At 43.5% G+C, this 14957-nt stretch overlaps 2 protein-coding genes across 4 annotated transcripts in view; one reads left to right on the top strand and one right to left on the bottom strand.

Moving 5' to 3' along the window:
- The window catches only part of LOC125760843 (cyclic nucleotide-gated cation channel subunit A), a 97958-nt gene extending 83426 nt beyond the window's left edge, over nucleotides 1-14532 (top strand). For all 3 annotated transcript variants that reach the window (XM_049421370.1, XM_049421371.1, XM_049421372.1), the window contains 3 exons: nucleotides 8454-8594; nucleotides 8782-8932; nucleotides 12806-14532. In XM_049421370.1, the coding sequence (XP_049277327.1) occupies nucleotides 8454-8594; nucleotides 8782-8932; nucleotides 12806-13058 (545 nt within the window). In that variant the 3' untranslated portion in view covers nucleotides 13059-14532. The remainder of the gene's footprint in view (nucleotides 1-8453; nucleotides 8595-8781; nucleotides 8933-12805) is intronic.
- On the bottom strand, nucleotides 1160-4863 carry LOC125760863 (uncharacterized). The gene is made up of 2 exons (XM_049421409.1): nucleotides 4263-4863; nucleotides 1160-1569 (listed from the first exon to the last, which is right to left on the bottom strand). Exons 1-2 carry the CDS (start codon nucleotides 4786-4788, stop codon nucleotides 1547-1549), a joined length of 549 nt encoding a protein of 182 aa, XP_049277366.1. The 5' UTR covers nucleotides 4789-4863; the 3' UTR covers nucleotides 1160-1546.
- Nucleotides 14533-14957: the final 425 nt, after the last annotated feature.

Genomic DNA, 14957 nt, shown 5'->3' with positions numbered 1-14957 from the left:
CAGGCCTAGGACCCTAGGGAATAATTCTTTTTGGTTGATATCAATCGATTTGGATTGACCACCACCAAATCCTTGCAACCCATCGAGCACCTTATCTTCGTTGCTTAACCAATTTCGCATGTTAAATCCAGCTTGGCTGTGGATGAACTGAACCTGTTTGGCTCTTTCATGCGCTTCTTCTATTGTGTCACAGCTGTCGAAGTAGTCATCCATGTATGTTTTCTGCTTGATCGCAGCAGAAGCCTCTGGGTATGACTCTTTATGGTGGTCGGCGTTCAGGTGCATCACATACTGGGCCGAACACGGTGAACAAGTTGCCCCAAACGTCGCAACATCCATTAAATACGTCTTGGGATGTTCTTTTGCGCTGAATCGGAACAGGAACCGTTGGCTGTGCGTGTCTCTCTTTTGTATGCGGACCTGGTGAAACATTTTTTCTATGTCACCGCCAAAGGCTACTCGTCGCTGCCTGAATTTACTCAGTACCCCTGGCAGCTGCACTAGTAGATCTGGGCCCTTTAGCAGCTTGGAGTTGAGTGAGATGCCGTTCACTTTAGCAGCCGCGTCCCACACCAGCCTCTTCTTGTCGGGTTTGTGAGGATGACTTACTATGTTAATAGGTAAGTACCATACTCGATTTGGAGAGGCTTCTAGCAGTTCTTCATTAGAAGCCTCATGTGCAAATCCTTTTTCTAAGTACATCCGTACCTGATCGTGCACTTCTCGTTGCAGGTGTTCGTCTTTCTCCAATTTCCGTTCCAGCGCTAGTAGCCGCTTATTAGCCATTGGGAGACTATCCGGGAAACAGACCTCGTCGTCAGCCCAAAGCAAACCGGTGGTGAATCGTCCATTATGCTTTTCGGTTGTGCTTTGAAGGAGATGGTTCGCTCTGGCTATTTCTTTGCATACGGGAACATTACTGCTGCGGTTGACTTGAAGCTGCATTCGGCGGATTGGCGGTGTCCGTTGCCCTTTCGTGGAGGTTGACCGAGAAGGGTGCTGTTGGTGTCGCTATGTTGTCGCCATGGGGTCCGTAGATCGACCAACCCAGCAGGCTACGCACGGCAATAAGACCACCTTCCTCGCCCGATCGTACTTCCAGTGGCTTCATCAACGCCACATCTTGCAACCCAATTTACGCTATGGAATAAGTTATGGAATATCAAAGGGTGTATTCGGATGTGGAAAAAGGATGATATCTTACACGTCCGGTTTGCTTCGTGGTCAGGATAACAGAGAGCGTTTTATTTCACATTGACCTTCCTGGTCAGTATCGGCCGCGCAGTTTTCCTCGATCGGATATCCGAACTCATGCAGCTACACTTCGGTGTTTAGTACTCGCCGCTGGCTTGCGTGCGAGCTTGCTTGCTAGTTACGCCACATCACTTCCCCCTTCATTTAAAATTTATCCGGTTGATAAATTTTCCTGCCGTATCGAGTCCGGTAGACAGCCCTTTGAGGATCGGCTGGGTCGGGCTGTTGGGTGTCTGGCTCATCATATCTCGCTGCTTTCAGTCGATCGACGGATATTTCGCACTTCTTTCCTCTAATATCTAAAACGAAAGATTTCTTGTGGCGTTTGATTATTTTGAATGGTCCATCATAAGGTGGGGTCAACGCAGGTTTAACGGCATCGATGCGAACGAAAACATGAGAACAGGACTGCAGTTGTTTTTGAACATACGCCTTTTCCCCAGTGTTGTGATTCGATTGCGGGGGTGGTTTTAAAGATGACATGGTTTGTTTGAGATTTGCCACATAATCCGGAGTCGCATTTGCTGCCTTCTTCGGTTCGTCAAAAAATTCACCTGGTAGTCGTAGTGTTGTACCATACGTGAGTTCTGCAGTCGTTGCACCGATGTCTTCTTTAATGCTGGAGCGCATGCCGAGTAGCACGATGGGCAGTGCTTCAGTCCAACGAGCATTTTTGTGGCAAAGGATCGCGGTTTTCAGCTGGCGATGCATTCGTTCTATCTGACCGTTGGATTGAGGGTGGTAGGGTGTTGTTCGCAGGTGATCGATACCTAACGTCGACGAAAGAGAGCGAAACAATTCCGATTCGAATTGCCTACCGAGGTCAGTCGTTATTTTTGCCGGAACACCAAATCTGGAAATCCATCCGGCGATGAAGGCTCGTGCAACCGTCTCGGCTGTGATGTTAGGGATTGGGATCGCTTCGGGCCAACGCGTAAATTTGTCGATCAACGTCAAGCAGTACGCGTTTCCTTCTGATGGTGGTAGTGGGCCGATTAGATCCATGTGGACGTGCGTAAATCGTTCGCTCGGTGTAGCTATAGTGGTGATAGGCGATTTGTTGTGGCGTGTTATTTTGTTTTTTTGGCATTCTATGCATGTTTCTACGAACGCTTTGCATTCCTTTCGAATAGATGGCCATACAAAACGTTTTGATACCAGGTCAGTGGTTCCTCTTATCCCGGGGTGCGAAAGGTTGTGTAGCTTGGATATGATCATTCTTCTGTGTGCTTTAGGAACGAAAGGTCGAATGTGCTCTGTTGAAATATCGCAAAATATTTTTTTAGTAGAATTCGGTACGGTCAATGTTTTAAGCATAAGTGAAGTTGATTCCGGTGGGTTACTTAAAAAATCTTGTAATTCGGTGTCGGTTTGTTGTGCTTCAGCGATGTGGTGGTAATCTATGTGTGCGCTGATGGTGTCAATGCGGCTAAGCATATCTGCAACCATGTTGTGCTTTCCAGAAACGTGACGTATATCGGTTGTGTACTCGCTGATGAAAATTAATCTCCTCTGTTGTGTGGGGTTGGCGTTCTCTAGTTTTTGTTGAAATGCTGTGGTTAACGGTTTGTGGTCGGTGTACACTACGAATTCGCGAGCTTCCAAGAGGTCTTTAAAATGCTTAATCGCTTCGTAGATAGCGTAAAGTTCGCGATCATAAGTGCTGGTTTTCTGTAGTGCAGGTGTTAATTTCTTTGAAAAGAACGCTAACGGCTCGAGACCCTTGGGGGTTAGTTGATTAAGTGCAGCTCCTATAGCTTGATTGGAAGCATCAACGTCTAAGGCGAGCATTGCATTTGGTGATGGGTGCGCGAGTAAAGCTGCGTTTGCTAGATCGTGCTTGCACTTTTCGAAGGCTTGGCTACTATTATCATCCCATTTTAGTACCGTAGAATCATTTTTGATGTTACCGTTTATCATGCCATGCAAAATTTGCTGGCTTTCTGCTGCGTGCGGTATAAAACGCCTGTAAAAGTTAATCGTCCCCAGGAAGCGTTTCATTTGTCTGGCTACAACTGGTTTAGGGAACTCAAGGATTGCTTGCACTTTAGTGGGCTTAGGTTTAATACCTTCCGCGCTTATCAAATGGCCGAGAAATTCGACCTCTGAACGACCAATTTGGCTTTTTTCGGGATTAATGGTAAGGCCGTTTTGTCTCAGGCGTTCGAATACTATGCGCAAATGTTGTCGGTGTTGCTTTTCGTCTTCTGATGCAACGCATAAATCGTCAACATAGGGAAACACGAACTCTAAATCACCAAGGATGGTATGTAAGTGTCGTTGCAGCGTTTGACCGGCATTTCGCAGGCCAAATGTCATGAAATTAAATTCGAATAACCCGAATGGTGTTGAAATCGCGGTTTTCGGTATGTCTTCATGTGCAACGGGGATTTGGTGGTATGCACGTTGTAGATCGATGCATGAAAATATTTTCTTTTTGAACAATATCGTGGAAAAATCTTGAATGTGCGGCACGGGGTAACGATCAGGCACAGTAATTGCATTTAGGCTTCTATAATCCCCACATGGTCTCCACTTCCCGTTAGCCTTTTTAACCAGGTGCAAAGGGCTAGCCCAGCAGCTCTTTGATGGTTTACAAATACCATTTTCAATTAGGAAATCGAATTCTGCTTTCGCTTCGCGTAGTCTTTCTGGGTCCAAACGACGTGGGCGACAAAAGACGGGTGGACCGGTGGTGATTATCTGGTGCGTAACGTTTGTGTTGACCGGCTTATGCTTGTTGTCTAGTATTGTGATATCTTTGTATTCGTTTAGTAGTTGTGAAAAGCTATCGTATGGACTGCAGGTGGCTACATGGGCTGGTAGAGTGTTAGTGACGACTGACTTATTTTTAATTAGCTTGTTACGTTTGATATCTACTAGTAGATCGAAGTGCTTTAAAAAATCAGCTCCGATAATGTGTGAATCTACGTCTGCTATGGTGAAAGGCCATGTAAATGGTTGGTTAAGACCGATGTCTAAAGTAAGATTCGTAGTGCCGTACGTACCGATTGAACTACCATTCGCGGCGAAAAGTTTCCTGGCTGGCATCGGGTTCATTCTGTCCTTGTATGACGGTGGTATAACCGAAATCTCCGCGCCGGTGTCGATCAGGAACTTGTTGTTGGTTCTGCTGTCGTTCACGTATATTCGCTCGATGATTTCTGCTTTACCGGGGTTCAGCTTGATGCTGGTGCTAGACGTGTTTAGTGTTGTGGTCGTGTGTGATGGTAAGCTGGTGCTGCACGCAGGTTGTCGTTGGGATGTGTTATAGCTGGTGCTGACTGGTTCGGCTCTGCCGGTGAGAGTTGCGCAATCGGGATGTGTGGTGAGAGAGAAACGCACTATTTTTTTCGGGAGTAAACTGGGAGATGCTCGTCGAAAAAAATACATGTAGTCTGTGGATCGCTGGGATGTTCCTTCTCGCAATTCTCTGCCTTGTTCCCATGGCGATAGTGGAACCAACAGATCCAGCGTCGTGTAGCTCGTGATGGTGTTCGTGATCCCGAGGCACTTGAAGTTCGTTGGCCCCATGGTTGTCTAGACGGAGCACGCTGTCTGGGTCGAGGATCGCTGTATGTGTTACGGTGAGGATACGGATAACGATCAGCTGATAGAGCTTCATCCAAGCGACGTGAGAGTCAAACTTAGCTGTTTTATTGTATGAGCGGCCGCTATGGTATAGCGCCGCTCTTCGCCCCGAGCTGATATCTCCAACCGAACACACTCCGATGACTCCTCCTTCCGTTTGATATTGCCGGTCCAGCAAATTTCCAGGGGTTCGCGAACTCCACTGACACACAGTTGGTCTGCTAACGCTGCTTCAACCATCGTAAGTGATGATCCTTCATCCAGGAACGCGTAAGTGTCGACACTCCGATGGCCATGATGTACGGTAACCGGAACTATACGGAACAGCGATTGCGACGACTCCGTCGCATGAGCGTGGCATTGCTTGCTTGAAGGTGTCGCGGCAGCTGAGTCCTGATGTAGCAGCGTATGATGCCGTTCACCACATCCCGCGATCCCACAGCTGAACTTAGACTTGCAAGCGTTCTTGCCGTGGTTGCTCAAGCAGTTCAAGCAAAGCTTTAATCGCTGCGCTGTATCCCGTCGCGCTGCTGCCGTCATCCCTTTGAACACATTACATTGTCGTACGCGGTGCGCTGGATTCTCACACACGAAGCATTTGAAACTGCTTTGGGTGGCGTTGGGTGTCTCATTTAACGGCTTTGTATGAGAAGCATCGGTGGATTCGGAGCAAGAGGTTGAATGCACGAGTGTGTGACAACGATTACTCTTCGCTGGCACTCGACTCACTTCCAATTTCACCGGAGCTTTCAGTTCACAACACTTCATTGTGAGGTTGGCCATAAACTCACCGAATTCCTTCAGCGTTGCCTTGCGGAACCTCCCTTTAAAGTCAACCCACTCGAGCGCTCTGCTGACTGGTAGCTTGTCCACCAGCTCTTCCAACAGCTCTGGGTTTGCCATGTGGTCCTCCATCTCACATGCCGTTAGGTGGTCACACAACTTTTGCACGATTATACCAAAGGATATGAGCTGGTCCAATCGTTCAGGCTTAGGGGCTTCAGCGCGGCGAGCTTGCTCGATTAGTTCCTTTACCAACAGTGCCGGGCGGCCGAAGAGCTGCTTCAGCATTTTTATCACTAGCGGCGCCGCGTTTGGTAGAGTGAACTTAGATTCAACCGCCTCTCTCGCTGGTCCTGTCAGCGCTTCTTCCAGCCGCATTATGTTCTCCACCGAGGTGTAGCCACACGCTTCCGTGGATTCTTTGTAGTAGCTGTAGAACACAGGCCACTCTTTAGCTGCGCCGGAGAAAGCAGGTAGCTTCCTGCGCCAAATTTTCCTCGCACTAGCTCGTTCTATGGCTGTTGTCGTTACCGTCGTTGTCGGCATTTGTTGCGAGGTGGCTGACGAACTCCTTCTTCCACTCACATGAAGGCTGAGTGGTTCATCTTCCACGTGGTGGTTCGACAACCAGTCCATCACCTTGGAATTTTTGCTGACACTGGATCCGCTCCTCCTACTTTCACTGTATTCTTCGATCTGCTGCAGTTTCGTCTCGTAGCTTAATCGAAGTTTCGCGATTTGCGCTTCGACGTCCGCTTGCAGTGCAGCTACTTGCAGATCCTGCTCCCTTTTTAACCGACTTAGCTGCAACGACGTTGACGCGGAACTGTTGCTTTTTCGCGCACTGGAAGCAACGGAACCTCGACTGTGGCCGTCCACACTTCGCATTCGGTCGGGCACTTTTTCGTCCTTCTCCGCCATTCTCTTTGGCGTGACCACTTTTCCACTAACGCTCTCTTTGGCCGGCTGCGGAGGAATCGCTCTTAGGGTTTTCTTCGGACACGGTTTGAATGATTCACCATCCTGCGATCGGGAGCGTTTCACGCGAGAAGCCCTGTTCGGTTCCCCACTGGGATCGTGGCTCTTAACCTCAGCTATCTCGTCCTTTTCTCCGTTTTCACACCGCTCACACACCCACTGCACATCCTTCACATCACTCGATACACCGGCGCAATCGAAATGCCACCACCTATCACACTCGTCACATTGCACCATATCGGCTACCGCATTCTCGCGGGTACAACCGGCACAATCGAAACCCGGTTTCGGCATATTCGCGCGTTATTTGAAAAAACGTTCCTCGAATACTTATCACTTCAAACTCACTAAAGCTTTTCTCTTAAAAGCTTAGAAAAATTTGTAAAAAGCTTTGTGGAAGCAAAGGCCAAACGATTTTAGCTTTGTTGAGCGGGTAATATATTATCATATATTTTCCTACTTTTTACAAATTTGGCACTGTCTTCTTTGGCGTTCTAATTGCTTCTGACCTAAGTCTAATTTTTCTCTTTCCGCATTGCTCCTCATCTGCTGCATTTTTTCCACTTCCTTATAAGGGCATATCTTTGCGCGTGCTGCGATTTGTACCGACACTCGGCACACGAGCGTGGCACGTTGACCTCACGTGCCGATCCCTGTTACGGAGAGATTTGTTCGCTCTCTCATCCGTGCGATGTTTTTCGATTACCGTTTAAGCAGGATCGATCATCGCTTGATCGATCTTCCGCTTCTGTCATGTCGCTTTGACATGTTGATGTCGTGTCAACAGTAAGTAAAGATGCACAATGAATGAGTTGTAAACATTGACAAACACGGCTCTAAACAAATGTTCTTAGAATACACCACAGCTACTTCCAATAAATCCTCTAATTACGTTCCAAACCCATTCCAGTACTACCAAACCATCATTTTCTATAACCATTGTGTGGTAGGGAAAAGCAATCTTGTTACTAAGCCAATTCTCTTTTTTATTTAAATGTCATCTTTATCGCTGCGTGAATAATTCATAAGCAACTTCGGCACAGTTTACGGCGAAACAAGCGCGAAGTATAGAAGAAGATGGTACGAACAATTTGAACATGTAGCTCGCCCGAACCCAATGACCCGTTAAGGGCCTTGATTTTGGTGAGCGGACGTGAAACGTTTTGACTGAAATCTTGTTGAGCGCTACCAAAACGTAACGGGTAGGATTATAGGGCCTCCCATTTAAATATCCTTTTTCGCCAAAATCAGTACTTTTCGAAAAGTTTACTTAATTTAGTAGCACGGTTTTATATTTCACTCGCTCGTTTATCTTTGCTTTCATTTTCTAATTGATGTTTAACTTTGACGGGGATTATCGATTCTTTTAGCTTTTTTTGATACTTTTTCTCAAAAGGGCTTTTGTGAAGAAGAAAATATTCTAAATTTAGATTTATTTCATCGCAAACAACTCAGTTCATGCGTATACATTTAAAAAGATAGACAGAATGTAATTGTATTTGTATCCTAAAAAATTGATTCCATCTCGTTGAAAGCTCTTACAAAAAACTCTCCTATAAAATTGAAGTGTACAGAAGAAACAAATACCATAAATAATTATAAACATCACAACGTGCCCCAAGCACCATCGTCGGTCGTTCACTGACATCGAGCATCGGATCAAAAATTGCCAATTAAAGCAATCGACCTGATCGATACTGTACGACCTGCTCCGTTCATTGGTGTTTCGGCATCCTGCACCAAGGACTAGGATAATTGAACTCACAGGCACAGCCCCATGCAAAACCCTCCACGATTTGGAAGTGTCTCACCTGTACCGCTCGTTTCGCTTACTTTCTTTTCCGCAGGCTATTCCGATCTGTTCTGTTTGGCGAAGCGTGACCTCTGGGAAACGTTGGCGGACTATCCGGAGGCCCGAGCATCGCTGACCGAGCGTGGGTGTCAATTATTGCGAAAAGATGGCCTGCTGGATGAAGCAGTCTTTGCCAGTGAGTAACCATTGCAGTGTGATAACGTTCGACATTTGCATACTCTCTCGTCGGCTGGCGTCCTCCCGCGCGGACATGCAAAGAGCTTCCTTTTTTGATTGTGTTTGCATTCTCTTACTCTCTCTCTCTCTCTCTCTCTTCCTTTTGTCCTCCTCCACCCTATAATTCCATTCCATCTGCCCAACAGATGCCCAACAAACGCAAGATTCGCTGGAAAGTGGAGTAGCCCGGCTGGAACAGACGGTGGAAAACTTGAACCTCCGGTTGGCCCGTCTGCTAGCCGAATATTCCGCCAGTCAGGCGAAGCTGAAGCAACGCATCTCCAAGCTCGAGGACAGGTAAGCGATGGCCCAGCATAAGCTGATGGATACACGGGACGTGCCAACGCTCTGGTTCACCGGTGGTCTTTCAGCTTTCATTAGCATTAATTACTCCCGCACGGTTCGTTTGCCTCCTCTTAAATCTCATCAGAGCTTTGTGAACTGTCAAGTGGCAGTCAAAACTCAATAAAAATGGCCATCATCATTATCATCACCAGGCCACAGATGTCCATGGGAGTTTGCTCACTTTGTGAGGACACATGGAGCCTGTAGAGCGGGTGAGGGATAGTTTTCCACGGAAGTGCTTCGAGCATGTACCCGGAACGTTCGAGGCACGTACGCGCTCAAGGTTTCCAAAGTTCAACGCTCCACCGACAGTTATTGGACACCTTCACAAAAACTGGGAGGTCTCTGAACTGAAAGTTGTTGATGATCCATTAGTGGTGAGCAGCTAGTGATGTTAAAATGGGTTGTAAAAAAACCCTCACCGACCGCACTATATCCTGCAGTTTGACCGGTCAACGATCTGAACTGTTTGGACAAGGATAGGATTTTAAGGCTTTCGTTACTGTCCACTGTGGACTGTAATCCAAAAGGTCAAGAACAATTTTAATTTCCTAAACGACAGAACTGCTGATAGGAGTTCCTAATAGGTTATGTTGAGGTAATGCGCAGTCGGGAAGAGTACTAGAATTACGCCAACTTCACGGAAGTGCAGTTGAGCTTCACCACACCACATACATAGAGGTGGAACTCAGTACAAAGTTTTCACGAACAGCGAGTGGCTAGATTTGTTAAAGCTTAGACGTCGTAAAACAACGTAAAAGAGAACCAATGTGGCGCGGATTTGTTCTCTGCAGCACGTGATCGAAGTTGTATTTAGTGGAACTGCAATTCGTGTAAGTTACTAAGAAACGGACTCTCGGTATATTTCTACAACGTTCATTCTTGAAGCCTTCTTCGTCTGTAGGCAGCTATTATTTCGCGTATTTCTTACTCAGTTTCGGTCCATTGCCTTCGACAGGATGAAGTTTTCAGGCAATGCTCCTATAGCGAGGGTTCCATTCCTGGAACGTGCACCTTGCTCCATGGAGCTGTAAAAGCGTAACATAACCAACGAACATAATCCAGGCTAAACGTGTTGGGTTGGGTTTATTATTCGATGGCCCGGCACAGGTTGAGCTGGTTCCAGCTCTTGATGCAGGTCACGTTCCTAACGCAGACGGAATGCTCATGCAGCCGGATGCGCCTGCTCCTTTTTTTTCCTTCGTTTTACCTTCACCAAATGCATTCCACCAAAATGTAATCGCTTTCAAAATCGGACCGAAGAGTTCTGTTAACGACACCAAACGCGAGACAGGGAAGCGGACGACGGTGAACCAATTCGGTAACCAAAGTCCTAGGACTGGAAACACATTACACGAACGATGTGAACTAGCCCCCGGCAAGCTGCTCTTTCTACTTTCCTTATGACACACTTCCACCGAACAGTGGAGAACGCATAAGAACTATAGTGGCACGAATCTCGAAAAAGCAAAGGAATGACGAGAAAAGGATCCATTTTGTGTGAAAGCAACCTTCTTACATAAACTGTGCGGCGATTGTTTCAATTCTGCTCACCAATCACATTAAGCACAGTTGCACCGAAGCTATCCAACATCGTGGTTCCCTCGTCCCTTTTTGCAAACCCCTTCAAGCACTGGTTACACGATAACTTTTGCGGCCAATTGCAAAACCACATCGCAAACGATCGGTGACAATGTGTTTTACGGGAATGTCTTACAATTTGCACATTATTACTTTCAAGCTGTGCATTTTGCAAAATGATTTTCCACCATTGGCGCCATAGAAACAAACGAAACTTACCCACACGACTATTGATGGTCGTGTTATGACACTCGCCAAATGCTTGTTTCGGTCACAATTGGAGTCGATTGCTTCTCAATAACTTATGAATATTATTCGTTTTTTATCAATTTATTTCTAGTGATGATCACTATGTGCTTTATTGTTCTCTTATTTTTGTAAACTTTGTTTTTCTTTACAAACATACTAGAGTTTTATTTTCAATAATGTATCTTTGTGTAAAATTATTCATATCCTTAGTAATATACATCTGAATTTGTATTTCTGTATTTTTTCCCCTTTCTAAGACAAAAAAATGGTTAAATTTTTTAATTGATGTTAAATCTAATCTTGCTTTCTGTTAAAAAAGAAAAAAGTCGTTAGTGATTTTTTCTAGTAAAAAAAATTTAAAAGCATTATGGATTAAAATGCTAACACTTTATATTTTACCAAAAAATTATTCAAACTGAACCTCATTATACACCATTGAACGTGAGTTGACTCATGCTTCTAGAATTTTGATTTAGTTTTATCACATTTTTGAATCCTTCAGTGATTTGCCACCTTTATATTCTTAAAGCAACTAATAAGGATACGGCTGAGGAAAAATGTATCCGCGTCCATCTGCTTAACGATAGAGAAAGAAGAAAAAAAAGTAGAAACACCGAATGCTACAAAACGAAGATTAAATCAGAAAACGAGCTTCGAATTCTAAATTATGCCTGCCCGATCGTGCAACACGCAAGGTGACAGACCACGGTTGGAAGATAGAAATTTAAACAGGAACACAAACGAAGAGAGCTTGTTCCGCGAAAAGATCCGTAAACGGAAGTGAAAGAATGTTTTTTATCGGCGAATGAGAATATTTGTTTGAAATTCCTTCCCGACCGAAGGAACTCACTGCTGTAACATTTTCATTACACCTAGCTGTTCAAGCTATTTCTCTTGGTCAACTATTGAGCCTTAATTGAGTTTAAACTCATTCAATTATTCAACGCCACCTGCCACAATGATTTACGAAGTTTTAGTCTTCCTTACCTTCATTCACCATCTTAATTTATGGTACTCTTTCTTCAAGTAGCTTAATTTCGATTGCTTCACTGGTTTTTAGTGGTTCAATGCGCCAAGCAAATAGAATAAATTGTAACAAAATGTACGATATACGTTATATTTATAGAATCTATTAGGGATTCAATCTCCCACAAGGAATTCTGACGAATTGCTAGTATTGATTAATAATATTGTTAATATTGATAACTTATTTGAATAAAATCAAATATAGGAAAAGAATTATAGCTATCGGTTTATTAAAGTATCTGTTTTATTCTTCGTGGTATAAGGCCTCAAATTGATGTTATGTATTATGCTATTGTATGTATATTTTTTGAATTATTACATAACACAGCTGATAATAAGTCATGCTACGATCTAGTAGAGATCCATGCATTCTCTACTCCCTGATCGATACTAATCGATTAGACTGGTTTCAATTGGTTTTACACAGCATCGTTCGGTTCTTGCTGTTCTTGCTCTTCAATAAGAAATATTCACAATACGTGTGGGATTCATGTCATCTAACTACTCCTAGAACGCGGAACCACGTGGAGCGTGGTGAACGTGAAACGTGAGCGCAATAATATGCGAATGCTGCCTGCATACTTCTGTGCCAGCGGGAGAGTTCCCGATATAAAAGAGACGTTCAGTAGAAATAAGATTGCAATCATTCCTAACCTACTTTTCCCGCTAACCAATTTTTCTTCGCCTCATTTGCAAACAGTTCTGTGGTGTGAATTTTTCATCTTCTTACCTACCTTTTCTGCTCTTTTCCGTTCTGTTCTCGGTTTTTTTCTCCTTTCGTTTGGCTGGCCTTCAACATCAATTCTGGACCACTGGACATCCGGATGCTGCTGGACCATCGTCATGGATTATCCTGCTATCCCGGATGAACCCAAATCCATCTTGAATAACGCTCCATGCACTGCGGGTGGTTGATGGTGTAATAAAAAAAAATACACTCCAATAAACGAATACAAACGCGTTGCATAGAGTGCAAAAGTCGCCCACCAGCAAAGGCGAAGGCAAAACACAGCTACAACATCCCAGTTCCTCGGCATCCAATGCAGCGCGCCTTCGAACGCAACGACGCAAATCGCATTCGTCAACGACGACCACGACGGCCGCGGACGAATCCTTGACGACGGTGACGGCATCCGGCATGACACCGACGGTGACCGGTGCGGGGGTTAATGCTACCGGCAGCAGTGGGAACAGTGGGCCAGGCCGACAGAATACGTTATGAATATGCATTCACCATCTTCCGTCGTGGCACATTTACTGCTAACGTGCATCGGGTCGCGTGACGCGAACGTTTTGTGAGCGGGTGTTTTGGATAAAGAATGATCGAAGATGATTAAATAGGGTTCCTTGTAAAGTGGAGTGAACTTCAAAACGGGTTATACAACAACGGCCAAACGCAAAGCAAAAGACAAGTGGAAACAGTCCATGGTTTGGTTGATCTGCTGTAGAATCTTTCCATCCACAGCAGGACATCAAACGTGCCAGCTTCCTTTCTCACATTCTGGTACGACTGAGCTGCAGTAAGTGGTTTTGATTGGACGAGTACGAAGCAGCAAGAAATTAAGGATATGCAAAGGTCCTGCAAAGAATGGAAAATATTTTTCCGGACACTAATCTTAATGTTACTATGAATTTGAATTGAAATACTTTTTTGTGCTTGGTTTAACGGCTCCTTTATTTCATTCCAAATTTTTACTCAATCATTCACATAGTAGCTTTACAATAATAATAATAAAATACATCTATTATTATTATAATATTTTATAAAAGTTAAATTATATCATATGCATGAACAACATGAATTACGTCTAAATAGAGCAAATTATATACTTGAGAAATTAAACACAATTTTAAGTCTTTAGGATTATTTTGAAACATTCTGTAATATTTGTTTTTCTAACACTAAATAGTGTCAATTGATGTCCAAGTTTTTTAAAAGTTTTTAAATTTAAGTTTAAAAAATTAATATCTTGGGCAAAGTAATGCCCTAGCCATATGTCTTAAAATTTTAAATTATTTTTTACAATTCTATTGATACATGAATATATATCAAATTTAGTTGATATTATTACTCATTACTACTTAAGGCATTTATTCAATTACCACTTTATTGACACGCGGAAACACTTAGTAATATTTGAAACTTAATGAAACATACAATCTCTTCCTTCTCCTGTTCGGTAAGCATTAACGAAAACAAAATGCCAACGGGGTTAAAAACCACACAAACATAATGTAACTGCTTCATTTACATCAATTCAATTTGAAACCCCTGTGACTACCTAATGTTAAGTTGTAACAGTAAAACTAGTGAACTAACTGCATCCAGCCACATGACGCTGGTTTAAACGGTAATGGTAGACAAGAAATGAAACAAAAACATTAAACGTGCCTCGAAATGACTATTTAGTTTTTTACTTAATGATTGTGATAAGAGAAGTAAACCAACCACACAAACAAAACAAAAAAAAAACCATTAGTCGTAATGTCCGTATTTGGTGGTAGCGTTTGTACCCAAGTGATGAAAGTGCGTTTGTTAGCAGCAAAGTGTGAAGCGGGATGTTTGATTAAATCTAAAGTTAACCATAGTTCGTATGGAAAACAATTTAACAAAAGCAAACGTTACATTAAATTAAAACATAACTCAAAAGCAAACAAAACACGAAATAAAGTATCGAACATTAAACAAAGAGAAATTAACTAATAGCGTTAAACAAATGCAAAACCAATGTTGATTCTTAAACATTTTAAGAGGAAGAGAGAATGAAGGAATTTGATAGAAATGGATTAACTTACAACCAAAACCATCGATTGATTACTAAATTTAATATTCTTTTTAGATTGAGATATTTGTAACTATTAGTTAATATTATTAAGTGAATGTTCATGTAAGAACTAGTGCAACAAGTTTTTTTTATTTTTTTTTATTTATGAATTAATTACTTAAATACAAAATCAGTCAATATATCCATTAGAATCCTGCAAAAGCACTCTTTCACGCGTTTCCTTCTCTTTCCTCTCACTCTCTGTCTTTCCCTCTTTCTCTCTCTTTCTCTCTTCACCGCCCACTAGCTCTCTATTACCATTCTAGTTCTACTATTGTTAGCTAATATCAATACAT

Source organism: Anopheles funestus, chromosome 2RL (assembly GCF_943734845.2).
Source record: "Anopheles funestus chromosome 2RL, idAnoFuneDA-416_04, whole genome shotgun sequence".
Taxonomy (NCBI): Eukaryota; Metazoa; Arthropoda; class Insecta; order Diptera; family Culicidae; genus Anopheles; species Anopheles funestus.
This window is presented reverse-complemented; position numbering and strand designations above follow the sequence as displayed.